The 14038-nt window shown below is 49.3% G+C and overlaps 3 protein-coding genes across 9 annotated transcripts; all 3 read left to right on the top strand.

Moving 5' to 3' along the window:
- The first annotated feature begins 32 nt into the window (after positions 1 to 32).
- CKS1B (CDC28 protein kinase regulatory subunit 1B) lies at positions 33 to 3927 on the top strand. Of its 3 annotated transcripts, none has more exons than XM_055584156.1 (3): positions 33 to 191; positions 2659 to 2786; positions 3622 to 3927. In XM_055584156.1, the coding sequence occupies exons 1-3, from the start codon at positions 133 to 135 to the stop codon at positions 3657 to 3659; spliced, it is 225 nt and encodes a 74-aa protein (XP_055440131.1). In that variant the 5' UTR covers positions 33 to 132; the 3' UTR covers positions 3660 to 3927. The 3 variants fall into 3 exon arrangements, with proteins under 3 accessions (XP_055440131.1, XP_055440130.1, XP_055440129.1); XM_055584155.1 differs by having other exon boundaries at positions 3408 to 3927; XM_055584154.1 differs by having other exon boundaries at positions 3393 to 3927.
- A 2204-nt stretch (positions 3928 to 6131) lies between these two features.
- FLAD1 (flavin adenine dinucleotide synthetase 1) lies at positions 6132 to 12233 on the top strand. 5 transcript variants are annotated; one of them, XM_055584136.1, is made up of 8 exons: positions 6132 to 6266; positions 6822 to 7046; positions 8463 to 9207; positions 10098 to 10245; positions 10701 to 10799; positions 10878 to 11067; positions 11813 to 11886; positions 12010 to 12233. In XM_055584136.1, exons 2-8 carry the CDS (start codon positions 6966 to 6968, stop codon positions 12143 to 12145), a joined length of 1473 nt encoding a protein of 490 aa, XP_055440111.1. In that variant the 5' UTR covers positions 6132 to 6266; positions 6822 to 6965; the 3' UTR covers positions 12146 to 12233. The 5 variants fall into 5 exon arrangements, with proteins under 5 accessions (XP_055440111.1, XP_055440113.1, XP_055440114.1 ...); XM_055584135.1 differs by having other exon boundaries at positions 6215 to 6361; XM_055584137.1 differs by lacking the exon at positions 6132 to 6266 and adding an exon at positions 6368 to 6696.
- Positions 12234 to 12364: 131 nt separating this feature from the next.
- LENEP (lens epithelial protein) lies at positions 12365 to 13439 on the top strand. The gene is made up of 2 exons (XM_055584153.1): positions 12365 to 12981; positions 13071 to 13439. The coding sequence occupies exon 1, from the start codon at positions 12524 to 12526 to the stop codon at positions 12926 to 12928; it is 405 nt and encodes a 134-aa protein (XP_055440128.1). The 5' UTR covers positions 12365 to 12523; the 3' UTR covers positions 12929 to 12981; positions 13071 to 13439.
- Positions 13440 to 14038: the final 599 nt, after the last annotated feature.

The raw sequence follows: 14038 nt of genomic DNA, 5'->3' as shown, positions 1-14038 counted from the left end.
TCCTCCAGAGGGACCAATAGACAGCGCAGGCGGCGTGTTTGAAAGCGAGGCCAAAGAGGGTGGGGGCGTGTGCTGCTGGGAGTTGTTCGGAGGTTGGCGGCGCGGGGCTGTAGGTCCTCAGGCAGAGTGATTATGTCGCACAAACAAATTTACTATTCGGACAAATACGACGACGAGGAGTTCGAGTACCGGTTAGTGCCGGCGCGGGGGCAATATCAAGGTCGTGAGTTTTGACAACTGAGGGCACGAGAATTGGTAACGGGGACTGAAACAGCAGAGTTGGCGCATGCGCGGGAGGTTAACGGGAATGGGTGCGTTTAGAGTGTAAGGCGCATGCGCGAAAGGTAGGGGGCAATTTAAAAAAAACTCTAAAGTAATAGCGAATTTGGAAGGAGGCGTGGGTGGTCGTGGTTAGAGTGTTCGAATGTTAGAATACTGACCACCCTCAGCTTTGCGGGTTTCTGGACTATTCTCTCACCTCAGTTGAGTAAACTGAACTTGCCTTCTTGAGACTGTATTACAGCCACATCGTAGAGCCTTCTGGGAGAAGGTGGCAAAGGCGAAGCTTGAATTTTCTTCGAGTCTTCAAAGTGAGGGGAGTTCTAAGAGAGCCTGAGTGTTGCTTATTAATCCATGGGAAAGGGGCGTGATTGTCTGATTTGTTTTAGGAAGGGGGGCTTCGAGGAACTGGAATGGAATAAAACTGACCAGGAACACTGAGGAAAGACTTAATATGGCCCTAATAGATCACCGTCAAATGTTTGAAGGGCATCTACTTGGGAAACAATTATGGAGTGTTTATAGGTTTCAGGTGTTCTGCTAAAGTACACGGATAAGCCACGGTCCCTGCTTTCAACAGACCTAAAAAATATGTGGAAATACTGACAGGCTTCAGAAAGAAGATGATAATTGGTATGATAGAGCTATGTACAGGTAGGTTGTGGTGGGAGCACGTAGGATTTACCAAGCATGATAAAGAAAGGAATCCGTACAGAGTTTGCATTTGATAAACCCTAAGTCCAAAATTCTAGATTAGAAAATAATTTAAAAAATAGAAAATAATTTTACAAATGTTGGCATTCCACTAATCTGTAGTAAGCGTTAATAGTTAAAACAACTGGAAGCTTGGTTTTCTTGTTTCTTCAGCCTAGTGCAGGGCTCTGAGCCTTCTGGAGAACTTGGTGTATGCCATCAAATAACACTTTGCATTATTTTTATGTCAAATCCTTGGGAAAAGATCCCCAGCCCTGGGATTTCACTGGTGGTCCAGTGGCTAAGATGCCAAACACCCAATGCAGGGGACCTGGGTTCAATCCCTGGTCAGGGAACTACAGGGAACTAGGTCCCACATGCTGCAACGACGAACCAGACCAAAAGAAAAAAAACACTCCAGCCCTGTTTGAACCCAGTTAACTTTCTTTTTCTCAGCTGTTTTTGTCAACATCTGAACTTGGCTAACTAAAATTGTGTGCTTAAAATGTCTTTGCAGGGCTAGGGAGACATCATTAGTTTCATCCTCTGGAGGATGTAAGTCTTGGCAGTGATATTTGATTTAAGGAAAGGTTTGTTTTGTTTTTTTGGTCTAAATAGTCCTGGAAGCCAGTCTTTATGCCAGGGGCTTGTTAGGATGTAAGCTGTTTTCAGACATTTAGACTAGAATTGACTCGAGGGTGGTGGGGTCACCAATTCAATTGGGTCACCCCAATTCAAGTAGTCATTTCTTTGCTATAAAAGGAGACTTATCCTTGGTTAGGAAAGCATGAAGTCACCCCCAAAGAAGTCTGGTGGCACATCCTTTCAGAGTTGAAAAATGTAACTTATGAGGATAGATTTTAAAAGATAAGATTTTTCTATTTCATTCTTGGTGGCAGGGGCGGGTAAAAAAGTCTTTATTTCACCAGCAGATAAATTCAGGTCATCTAAGATTTAGTAACCAAATGGATTATGAGAAAAATGTTTGCCTTCAGGTGTTTGTAAAATTGTAAATTGTAAAACTTAAAAATAAGGGAGGGGATTGTGGACATTTTTGTACATAGGCCATAGAAATGTATATAAGTATAAATGTATAAATAGATATCTTTGTTTTTGTTTAGTCCCTAAGTCGTGTCCAATTCTTTGCGACCCCATGGATTATAGCCCGCTAGGCTCCTCTGTCCATGGAATTCCCCAAGCAAGAATACTGGAGTGGGTTGCTATTTCCGTCTCCATATAGTTGATTTTATGTTCTGGCTCTTCCACACAGCACTCCCTGATAGGCCTTTCCTCTCTGAAATTACTTCTCTCCCTTCCTTACAACCCTGTTCAGAGCCACCCCTAATTATTAACACTGTGTGTGTGTGTGTTCTGGGGCTCCCGTTATATTAAGAGTAATCAACTAGAGGACTGTAAGTGGCTGTAATTTTGGCACTCATTTACGGGTGTTATTCATTAATATGTACTTTCTAATATACTTTCATGAGAATTTATGTAACTTGGCCCGTAACTTGGGCTTTATTTCTAGCTGCCTTTGCACTACAATAAGATTTTATAAACTCCCTGCCATTACAAACTGGTTTCTCTTTTCTTGTCTGTCTTGGCTTTACCTGCTGGCCCCCCTCATCTGATAGATTGTACCCAATACTGATACAAATTTCCCACCTTCCCATTTTTCTATTACAGGCATGTCATGTTGCCCAAGGACATAGCCAAGCTGGTCCCTAAAACTCATTTGATGTCTGAATCTGAATGGAGGAATCTTGGTGTTCAGCAGAGTCAGGGATGGGTCCATTATATGATCCATGAACCAGGTCAGTGCAATGGCAGAAAGCAACCATGTAGGACCAAGGAAATGAAGGAATGATAGGTGGGGATGATTTATGGGTTTCTTAACTCACCAACCATCTAGAAAAACAGGAGTGACCAAAAATAAGAAATAAAGTATCTGGGAGGTTCAGATACAACCTGTCACTGGAGGGGGGAAAAAAAAAAACTCCTTTAATCTCTAATTCAGTCAGAGAATATATATATGTGTGTGTGTGTGTGTGTGTGTGTATTTAAAGACCACATATATCTTGGTGTAGAGGTTATGGCCTCTTCTTCATTCTCCTTCAGAAAGTGAATTTTGAGATGTGTTCCAAATAAACCAAGGAAAGTATATTTCTTGATAAGGCACCAGACACCAAACTATCAGGCAAAACTAATAAAGGACACCCCAGGGCTATAGAAACATAGCAAGAGAACCGATATTAACAATTCTGTGCTTGGTACACAAGCCAGGCTTCTGGGTCTGCTTCTAAGGCCATATGCTTAAATCTTTATTTAGTTACAAAGATCTAAATGGTGATAGCTGGGAAGAGGGAGTGGGATACACTATAGGTTGTGCATGGGATGGTGTGATTTCACTTACTCTTTAGATCTCACTCTTTCAGAACCTCACATCTTGCTGTTCCGGCGGCCACTGCCCAAGAAACCAAAGAAATGAAGCTGGGGAGCCACTTTTCAGCCTCAAGCTTTACACAGCTGTCCTCACTTGCTAACATCTTCCTGATGACATTATTGTGTTGCCTTCTTGTTTCTCACTTTGATATTTAAAGGATTTTCAATACACTGTATGTGCTGGTGACTGCTTTGCTTCTTGAGCAGAACTGACAGGAAGGACCACAGCCCAGCTGGATGAGTGAGTGCTCTCTGGGTTGCAGCCTCAGCTAAGTGTGATCCCCAAAACCTACGTGAGCTCTGAATCCAGCAGAACACGCTTGACAGATGGAGAAAGCATCTAAGAAGACCACGGCTATTCCAGGGATTGTGTAAACTTGGCTGTTTTGGGTTTTTTCCTGCCAGGTGTTGTGTGTATGTTGATTTATGTTTCAGTATATTGGAAACTTTCCATTTTATTCCAAGAAATCTGTTCCATGTTAAAAGCCTTGATTAAAGAGGAAGTTTTTATAATCTAATTCTCTAATTGTTAAAGGTCCCCCCCCCCCCCCCCAGGACATCACCCTCACTATTATGGTTCTAATTATATGCTCTTCAGTAAGGTAATGAAGCTCGGCTCTTTGTTAACATTGAGGTTTGTTTAAACATTGAAGTAACTGGTTTGTAATCTACTTTAGGTAGACTTTGCTGTCAAATATCTACTGAAATATATTTCACTCTAACTACAGGCCTAAGAGAGGTTATATAGGGACATCATCATCTCATCAAAACAAATCAGTTGTTTTCTATGGTCGGGTACTGCCATTAACATAGTCTAAGTTTTTTGAAGGGCACACAAGAGTTCTTGGGGCTTCCTTGGTGCCTCAGACAGTAAAGAATCTTCCTGCAATGCAGGAAACCCAGATTCGATCCCTGGGTTGGGAAGATCCTCTGGAGAAGGGAATGGCTACCCACTCCATTATTCTATTCTTGCCTGGAGAATTCCATGGACAGAAGAGCCTGGCGGGCTGTAGTCCATAGGGTCACAAAGAGACTTGACACTTATCAAGGGTAAAGTGGGGCTGCTAGTATACTCCACTTCCTGACCAGCCTAAGGCTCAGGCACACCTATGGCCTGTTCACTCCACAGAGTGGTTTGGGAGTGTTTTCAGTGGTTCTCACTTTGGCCAAACATTGGAATCACCTGAGTAGCTTTAAAGTGCTGATGCCTGAGTCATTCCCAGGGAAGTCGACTTAATTGGTCTGGGGTATGGCCTGGATGAGGGGATTTCAAGCATTCTTAAACAGGTAGTTACTGCACTGAGCTTTGAGAAAACGGTTGTAAACTGGCTATTTAAGAGGCATTTTGCCAAATAATAGCTTACCTTCTACTTTGAATAGTAGTGCTAAGTAAGGGAGATTAATCTTCCCACTTTCTCTTAATTTTTCACTCATTTATTCCTAGAGCAGTAGTAGTCAGCAGTTCAGGTGTGGTCCCTGGTCCGGAAGCATCAGAATCACCTGGAAACTCAGAAGTGCTCATTCTTGGACTCCACCCTAGACCTACTGAATCAAACTCTTAAGGGTTGGACACAGTGACGTTTTAACAAGCTCTTTAGGTGACTCTGGTGCACACTTAAGTTTGAGAACCCACTAAAAGACTCAGAGCTGATGTTGACGGGTAGGGAGGAGGCATTTCAGGGAGGGGCTTGTCAAATATCACCATGATTATTAAAGATACTGTAGCATATGGCTTATGCCATTAGGAAAGCCCAAGTTTGTTTTTTTAGAGTGGAGACTCCCTTAATTGGAAAAACAAAACTGGGCTTATTACCTGAAGGTTCTAGAAGCCTGGCTCTATCATTCACTTAAGTGTTTTTGTGGGGTTTATGTGGCATCTCTTCATCTTTTTGAACCTGTTGCCCATCTGTAAAATGGGCATCTCTCTCTCAGAGGGGTTTTAGCAGAGTAAAATGAGGCAGTGTGGCTCAGTAGTTCTCCACATGAAATTTTAGACCTTTACTACAAAAAGCAATGGCATCAGCATGACAGGAGCGTTTGTTAAATGCAGATCTCTGGCCCCACCCAAACGGCCAGAATCCTGTAGATTTAATCAGCATATTAAAAAGGCCCCCAGACGATTGACAGGAGTATTAAGTACTTTTAGACCAGAGACAAAATAAATGGAAGCTGAGAATCCAAAGTGGACATGTGGCCCTCCCTTTGTCGCTGCCCTCACTTGTACCTACAAGACCAATTAACTGGGAGAGGTTATGTTTAAAGCACCATCTGGAACAAGGTGGGGCAAGACTTCGTTGTCAAAAAAGCTGAAGTAATTAGCTAGCTTTATCGTTTATAACAGAGACAAATGAAAGTTCCACACAATAAAAACTCACCACCAGGATCTCACTAACTCACGGGCAATCCTGACAATTTTTCTTGGTGTCCGTCCAACTTCCACTTGCTTCAGTGTAAAATCCCCTTTGACACCAGTGCAGTCCCTGACTCCTCAGAATGAGTCATGGTTCATGAGTAACAGATAGTATGTGCACGCAAGAATTTGAACACTGAGCGGAGGTTAGAGTCAAGCGTCTCCTTACTTCCAGTACCAAAGAGGAGCACCACAAACACCTTAGAGCCCCTTCTGCCCTCGGCTCCTTCCACTCCTCAGGTTCTTTCCCGAGAGAAAAGCCCCGCCCCCCGGCTAAGGCCCAGCCCCCTCGCTTCCGGGTGAGGGTGGCCACGTGGTTGTCGCCAATAACAACCCAGCACCACTCCCGCCCTCTGGATAAAGCTCGCGAGCGATGGTCGACTACACCAATGGACCCATAGAAGTAGTCTGAGCGACGGCCAAAATAACCAATTAATATGAGGTGAGTGTGAATCTGAGGCGGGACTCTGAGTACGGAAGCTGCCCCGAGACAAGAGGAAAGGAGAGGGAAAGACCCGGTGAAAGAGTAAGAGGCAGGTGAGAACCTGGAAGAGCTCAGCAGTCTGAAGCGTGGCGGGAAAAGACAGGATTCTGGGCCAGAAAGGGTGTGGAAGCCTGCAGAAGAAGGCTGCTGAGTTCTGGTCGGTGGTGTAAGGAGGGAACGTATTTAAAGGAGCCAAGGCCCAGGATAAGGTAGACATTTAAAGGGACAGGTGCCCCAAAGAGAAGAGACATATAACTATAAAAGCACAGATGCCCTGGATAGAGCCGACCCTAAAGGAGCCGAGCTCTGCAGCAGAAGACATTTTTAAGTTCGGGAGAGAAGGACATTTTAAGGAGACTAGGACGGAGCATAGAAGACATTGAAAGAGGTATGGGCTAGAGTTTAAGAACACGTTTATTAAACGGACAGGGATAAAGGAGGCGATTGTCAAGGGCCTGGTGAGGAAAACTATGCACTCCTCCTCTTCCCCATTGTCCTTTCTGGCTCCTCCAGGTTCCCTCCACCCCGGAATCCCTCTTCCCAGACTATGACCCTCAGTGCCCTGTAGACCTGGCTGGCCCCCAATGCTTGCGACCCCTAATTGGGGGTCTGGGTGGCTACTGGAGGGCCTTCCAGAGGGGCAGAGAAGGCAGGACCATGGCATCTAGGGCCTCTGAACCTCCGCCAGGGCGCAGCGTGACGGCGGGCATCATCATTGTTGGAGATGAGATCCTCAAGGTGTGTCTGGGACAGAGGAGGGGGGAGGGGCAGCATTCTCCGGTCCTTGGGAGCTTGCTCCACGTTCTCTTGAGGGAGGGTGAACCAGGGTGGGAGCCCTCTTGCTGCAGTAGGGCCCTGGAGTGAGTCCAAGATATTGGAGGAAAAGTGACCCTTATTCTTTCGATTACTCTGTTGAAAAACTTGTAGCAAATTCCCTACAAATTGCCAAGCAGTATGGTAGGGGGAGGAGGACCTTTACAGAAATGACAAGGAGTCCAGCGTGTATAGGAGGTACAGGTGCATGTATTATTTCAGAGTTATGTCCAGCCTATTTGGAAAAATGATCCAAAGTATTCAGGAGAGATAGAAGGAAAGTACTAGAAGGGGGAAATCTCTTCTGAATGATCAGGGAAGTCTCACGAGAGGTCATGGTGGGCATCAGGTTTGTAATAGTAATATTGAGTGCTTACTAGGGCCTGGCAGTGTGCTTGTATTACATCACATATGTGATTTTCCTAATCCTTACAACAACCCTATGATGTGGGTACTTTTATTACAAATCTCAATGAATAGATAATGAGACTGAGGCTCAGAAAGGTTGAGAAGCTTTCCCTGAACAGCTATAAGTGGTAGGTGGGATTCCAACTTGATTCACATTTACTCCAGAGCCAACCTTAACTACTAAACTCTAGAGAAGTAGAAGGAGATGGGGCTAGAAAAGAAGAATGCGTACACACCAGAGACACACAGCCTCAGATATTCTGCAAAGGAATTTGAACTTTATTCTGTATATGGTTGGAAATAACAAGTGACTTTTGAGCCAAGAGTGACACAATCACAGTGACATGTTAGGAAGGTTGCTGCAGAGGCCTGGGGCAGAGTCCTGTGGCAGGACACTGGGAGCCTGGCCAGGGGTCTGTTGCCACCATCCAGGTGAAAAGTGCCAAGGACCTGTTTGGTGGCAGTAGGAACAAAGAAGAGAGCAGATGGAGAGACATTTCAGAAGTAGAATTGACAGCATGAAGGGCCTGACAGGCTGTAGACAGTGTCTGAGGATGCCACTGACCAAAGTAACAACGGCCAGGAATCTGAAGATGCCCTTAAGCACTTGGGGCCAGGGGACTGAAACTGTCAGGGTTGATGAGGAAGTGGATGAGTGGTTCACATAAAATTGATAATTGAATCCATAAGCAGAGAGGAGGTCAAGTTCCAAGTGCAGAGATGGAAGCCCAAGGTGGATCACATTACCCCTGACTCCATTCACATGGATTTTCCCACTCTTGGGCCCAGTGTGGGCTTGTGGGCTGCCAGAGGTGGGTGTCCCCCAAAGAGCAGAGTGCTCCTTCAGCAGGCAGTTGCAGCTTGATCCTTCCTGCTTTGCCCTGCATCCCCATAGCACTGACACGCTCATCTTCCCCATCCCCAATCTCCCAGGGACACACTCAAGACACCAACACCTACTTTCTGTGCCGGACACTGCGTTCCCTGGGGGTCCAGGTGTGCCGAGTCTCTGTGGTACCCGACGAGGTAGCCACCATCGCAGCTGAGATCACAGCTTTCTCCAGCCGCTTCACCCACGTCCTCACAGCAGGGGGTATTGGCCCCACACATGATGATGTGACATTTGAGGCAGTGGCCCAGGCTTTTGGGGACGAGCTCAAGCCACACCCTGAGCTGGAAGCGGCCATCAAGGCCCTAGGAGGGGCGGGCTGGGAGAAACTGTCGCGGGTGCCCACCTCTGCCCGCCTGCATTATGGCACAGATCCTCGCACTGGCCACCCCTTCCGATTCCCACTAGTCTCCGTCCGAAATGTCTACCTCTTCCCGGGAATTCCGGAGCTGCTGCGTCGGGTGCTGGAAGGGCTGAAGGGGCTGTTCCAAAACACAGCTGTTCAGTTCCACTTGCGGGAAATGTATGTGGCAGCTAATGAGGCCTCTATCGCCCCCATCCTGGCTGAGGCCCAGGCCCATTTTGGGCGCAGGCTTGGCCTGGGTTCCTACCCTGACTGGGGCAGCAACTACTATCAGGTGAAGCTGACACTGGACTCGGAGGAAGAAGGGCCCCTGGAGGAGTGCCTGGCCTACCTGACCGCCCGTCTACCCCAAGGATCAGTGGTGCCCTACGTGCCCAATGCCGTGGAGCAGGCCGGTGAGGCCGTGTACAAACTCACTGAGTCAGGTAGGCATCTCCTGGGGAAGGGGCAGAAGGCACCAGACCACTGGTGCCACCCTAGGTCTTAGGAGTGGTGGGCTGTTGGAGGCTTGCCGCAGATCCAAGAGAAGGTAGAAGATAGCTACAGCAGATTCATTCATTCTTCCAATAAATATCAATTGAGTACCTCCTTTCAGCAACATTGTGCTGGGTGTTGGGGGTTTAGCGCAACAGGACAGAGGTACCCCTGCTCTGGACAAGGAGTTTTAACAGGAGAGGGGGATGTTAAGAAGGTAATCGTGCATGAGGGGTCAGTGATGAGGGGATTTCCACAGCAGGGAGATCAGCCTTGATCTGGGGTCGGAGAAGGCTTCCCTGGGTGAGTGACACATAAGCTAAGTGATAAGGAGGATTTTCACATGGCGCTAGTGATAAAGAACCCCCTTGCCAATGCAGAAGACTTAAGAAACGCAGGTTTGATCCCTAGGTCAGGAAGATCCCCTGGAGGAGAGCATAGCAATCCACTCCAGTATTCATGCCTGGAGAATCCTGTGGACAGAGGAGCCTGGCGGAATACGGTCCGTAGGGTCACAAAGAGTCAAACACAACTGAAGCGACTTAGCACGCACACATGCAAGAAGAATTTGGTTAGACCAGGAGATGGGCAGGAGGACAGTGTGAAAGAGGGAAGGAAGCAGCATGAGCTGTAGGAGAATGAAAAGAAACCAGGACCCCCAGAGGGAATACACTGAGGTGAAGAATACCGTGAGGTATGGCTAAATGGCAGGCAGGGGGCAGATGAAGGAATTGAACACTGGGAAGATAGAGAGGGGCGTAAGCAAGGGCAGCTTGGCCCCCACTGCCCTCTGACAGCCATATGTAGCTAACTGATGCCCTCTTCCCTGCCTGCCTGGCAGGGTCTTCTCTGGGGGAGAAGGTGGCAGGTGCCCTCCAGACCATTGAAACTGCCCTGGCTCGGTACAGCCTCACCCAGCTCTGCGTGGGCTTCAATGGGGGCAAGGACTGCACTGCCCTCCTGCACCTCTTCCACGCCGCAGTGCAGAGGTGAGCTCACCCCCTGGAGGCAGACCCCAGAGATAGAGCTGCCCCATTGGCTAGTTCCCCATCCTAAGAAGCAGGAAGGAAGAGGGGTGTCTGGGTGGGGCTTGGCAGGGTGGTAGCAACAGTGACCAGTTCTGATCCTCCCCATATTTATTGAGCATCTGACACCTACCTGGCCCTGGGTATGGATGTACCAGCCACCTTCCCCGACCACAGGGAAGTCACAGTCCTGTCGAGGAGGTAAGGCCTACATATTAGAAACAGGTGTGGGCTCCAGGTTTGAGAGATCAGAGTGGGCTTGCCAGAGGAAATGGGTTCTTCCCTTCAGATGAGAAGGACAGAAAGGGAAAAGGGAGGAGAGGGTATCTATCCCAGTGGCCAAAGGGAACAGAGCAAGCTCTCTGGGGAGTGTTTCCTTGCCCATCCTGGCAAGCCAATGGATCCTGCCTCCTCCCCAGGAAGTGCCCTGATGCTCAGGAGCCCCTTCAGATCCTGTATATCCGCAGCATCTCCCCTTTCCCTGAGCTGGAGCAGTTTCTACAGGACACCATCAAGAGGTACTAGGGGCCTTGGAGATTTGGGATCCCAGAGGGACTTGGCAGGGCCCACTCCTGACTCCCGGCGCTCTTCCTCAGGTACAATCTGCAGGTGCTGGAGGCTGAGGGAGACATGAAGCAGGCCCTGAGTGAGCTGCAGGCACGGCACCCCCAGCTGGAGGCTGTGCTGATGGGCACCCGCCGCACTGACCCCTACTCCTGCAGCCTCTGCCCCTTCAGCCCCACCGACCCAGGCTGGCCTGCATTCATGCGCATCAACCCACTCCTGGTATGGGGAAGGGGGTTTCTCGCCTTCAGTCTCCTGTCCTCTGTCAGTCACTGCACCCTGGCTTCCTGGGGCGGGAGGGTTAGACCCTTGGGCTTGGATGAAATAGCCCCATCGGCCAAGGTAGGCAGTGGTATTTATTCATTCAGCCTTTTGATCAGGTTTTATTGAGCACTAATTCAACAGCAAGTTGTGGACTGAACAGTGTCTTAGACCTGTGCTGTCCAATATGGTAGCCGTGAGCCATTTATTTACACTTGAATTGTAATTAATTGAAATGAAATACAAATTGCTTTAAAAAGTTGAATTGTATACTTTAAAATGATGAATATCATGGCTTATGAATTATATCTCAATTTTTTGATTAAATACAATTCAAACTTCAGTTCCTTAGTTGTACGTTGTACTAGTCTTATGTCAAATGACTACCATGTTAGACAGCATAGATACAGACCATTTCCATCATTGCAGAAAGTTCTACTGGACAGCACAGGCTTACACAAATAGCCTTAAACAGCCTCTCCCTTTCTTCCTGGAAATTACATGCCAGCAGAGGGGGATTGAGAATGGGGAGGGGACGGGATGGTTTCTCTCATTGATTGGCGTACATGGAGCAAGATGTACCGGAGAGTTTAGTAGCAGGCCCTCCCTCCGATGCTAGGGGAGCAAAAGAGCCGGGATAGGCCCTTTCCTGGGTAGATGTGGGAGGGGGAGTATTTGTGACTCTGCTCTGACGCTGGCCTCCCAGGACTGGACCTACAGAGACATCTGGGACTTTCTGCGCCAACTGTTTGTCCCCTACTGTATCCTGTATGACCGAGGGTAAGGTGTTGGGGGAACAGGATGGGTATGTGGAAGGCATGAGGGTGCTGGGACTGGGAACACCAAGCCCACCACAAACCCACCATACCCTCCGCCCCCCCACCCCACCCCCCCCACCCCCAGCTACACGTCACTGGGAAGCCGGGAGAACACAGTACGGAACCCGGCCCTGAAGTGCCTGAGCCCAGGAGGACAGCCCACCTACCGTCCGGCCTACCTGCTTGAGAACGAAGACGAGGAGCGGAACTCCCGCACGTGACCTCCCACTCCCGCCCTTTCCAAGGAGGGAAGGAAGGAGGCCGTCCTGGGGTCTAACCAGTCAATAAACCACCTCTCCTGTGCCTGTTGCTCTGGCTGTGCCTTTGTCTTCCTGCTTCAGGGAATGGGAGAAGCAAAAGGAAGCCAGGCCCTGGCAGCTCGGAGCCCCCAGTGCTCACTCTAAGGGGGATGTGGGGGAGAGCAGGCTGGAAAGGAGCTCTCACTGATGATTTTCAGTGCCAGCCTCAGCAGGAGCCCACTAGAGGGCAGAAGCAGGGAGTAGTGCCAACCCTGGGGGGTAGGGGGGAGGGACAACCAGGCAGTAGACCCAGGGTTTCAAGACCCAGGCTGGAAAAAGGGAAGCTGAGCTGGCCTGGCCATGGAGGATGAAAGATGGAGTGGCCAGGCCCTCCTACTAACCCCATCCCAGCATCCCTGGGCACAGGGGCTGACTCAGCCCATTCTCGGGCCCAGAACCTTCCCTGTGCTAGACCCTGGGGCCCTTGTGCCCACAGTCATGAGGTCTGAAGTGGGTGGGGACAATGAAGATAAAAGGCACAGGACGAAGCTACCACACCCTTCCTCAGCTGCAGCCCACATGCAGCCCCGGACACAGCCCCTAGCCCAGACCCTGCCCTTCTCCCTCGGAGGAGTCCTGAGAGACACTGGATTTCGGGTTCCCATCATGAAGATGGGCACAGGGTGGGAGGGCCTGCAGCGGACCCTGAAGGAATTGGCCTACATCCTCCTCTGCTGCTGGTGTATCAAGGAGCTGCTGGATTAATGGTGGCAGAGACCTGCCTCCACTCCATGGGCACCATGGCCGGCATTGTTCAGGTGGGCAGGGTAGGGCAGACAGACAGGAGGCATGGTTGCAACTTCTGTGGCAGAGCCTGCCTCTCAGCTTCCCATTCTTCTTTTTTTAGCACCCAGTCCAGCGTCCATCAAGACTCCCGGAGCCAGATGTGCTTGACCAAGGATGGGCCACAAACACCGAGTGAAGTGCTATCCTGGTTCCAGTTTGTGCCGTCTGTCAGACCTGCCTCATCTCTGGGCCTCCGTTCCCAGCCCCCACCTCCAGCGCACCTCTGGTGCACAGGAGATTGGCCTGCTGGCTAGGACCCCAGTCAGACTGCAGCAGGACCTGGCACTCCTCCAAGTCTGGCTCAGGGAGCCTACTGGCCCAGATGGCTGATCTTACCATACCCTCCCAATACCAGGAATGGCCTGCCCCCAGTCTCTCTGTTTGAGAATCACTGAACTATATGTATAATAAATAGGCCTTGAGACCGAAAGTTCTAAATGTCTACAGGGGAATCAGAAAAAGTCAGCACCGGAACAGTTTGGGACCCAGGGAGGAAAGGAGGTTGTCCTGGATAGAAAGACTGAAAGCCAGGTTTCCTGACTCACTGGTGCCTGGGTGGGGAGGGCGTTGGGTGGAAAGGCCGGGTTCCTCCCAACTTGTAGAAAGGGAGGAGTCTAGCTTGGGTGGGGTCCTTATGAGGCCCTCCATGTAAGGCTGGGAACCTAAATAGAAGACCTGATCTAGCCAGCTCCCTGCCCCTGAAGATCTTGGGGAAAGCACTGAGCTGGTACTAGTTCCCAGCTTACAGAGATCAAGCCCTGCTCCTCTAGCTCACACACAAAGCTGCAAGAGAAAGCTGTCCTGCAGGCTTATGACAATGCACAGGACACAGCCAGAATGAGCAGAATTGAGTCTTCGCTTCCCCTTGGCAGCCACCAATACATGCTCTCCCTGAATCACTCCCTGGGATCAGTACACACCAGTTATTTACATCGTCTTGCTCCTGCCTACTGACATGCCCACTCAGACCCCCACAACCTCAGAGCCAGCCAAAGTGTCCCTCGGATCTCTACCCAGCATTCTCTGGGG

Source organism: Bubalus kerabau, chromosome 6 (genome assembly GCF_029407905.1).
Source record: "Bubalus kerabau isolate K-KA32 ecotype Philippines breed swamp buffalo chromosome 6, PCC_UOA_SB_1v2, whole genome shotgun sequence".
Taxonomy (NCBI): domain Eukaryota; kingdom Metazoa; phylum Chordata; class Mammalia; order Artiodactyla; family Bovidae; genus Bubalus; species Bubalus kerabau.
Note: the sequence above shows the minus strand (reverse complement) of the source record. Positions and strands in the feature narration are given on the sequence as shown.

Bases quoted from the DNA above. Each gene is read 5' to 3' on its own strand.
- CKS1B (XM_055584154.1), top strand. From the start codon at position 133: ATGTCGCACAAACAAATTTACTATTCGGACAAATACGACGACGAGGAG. The intron at 192-2,658 runs GTTAGTGCCGGC...TTTCTATTACAG, and splicing joins GACGAGGAGTTCGAGTACCG to GCATGTCATGTTGCCCAAGG. The intron at 2,787-3,392 runs GTCAGTGCAATG...CTTACTCTTTAG, and splicing joins TTATATGATCCATGAACCAG to ATCTCACTCTTTCAGAACCT.
- LENEP (XM_055584153.1), top strand. From the start codon at position 12,524: ATGGAGGATGAAAGATGGAGTGGCCAGGCCCTCCTACTAACCCCATCC.
- FLAD1 (XM_055584136.1), top strand. From the start codon at position 6,966: ATGGCATCTAGGGCCTCTGAACCTCCGCCAGGGCGCAGCGTGACGGCG. The intron at 10,800-10,877 runs GTACTAGGGGCC...GCTCTTCCTCAG, and splicing joins CTACAGGACACCATCAAGAG to GTACAATCTGCAGGTGCTGG. The intron at 11,887-12,009 runs GTAAGGTGTTGG...CCCCACCCCCAG, and splicing joins TGTATCCTGTATGACCGAGG to CTACACGTCACTGGGAAGCC.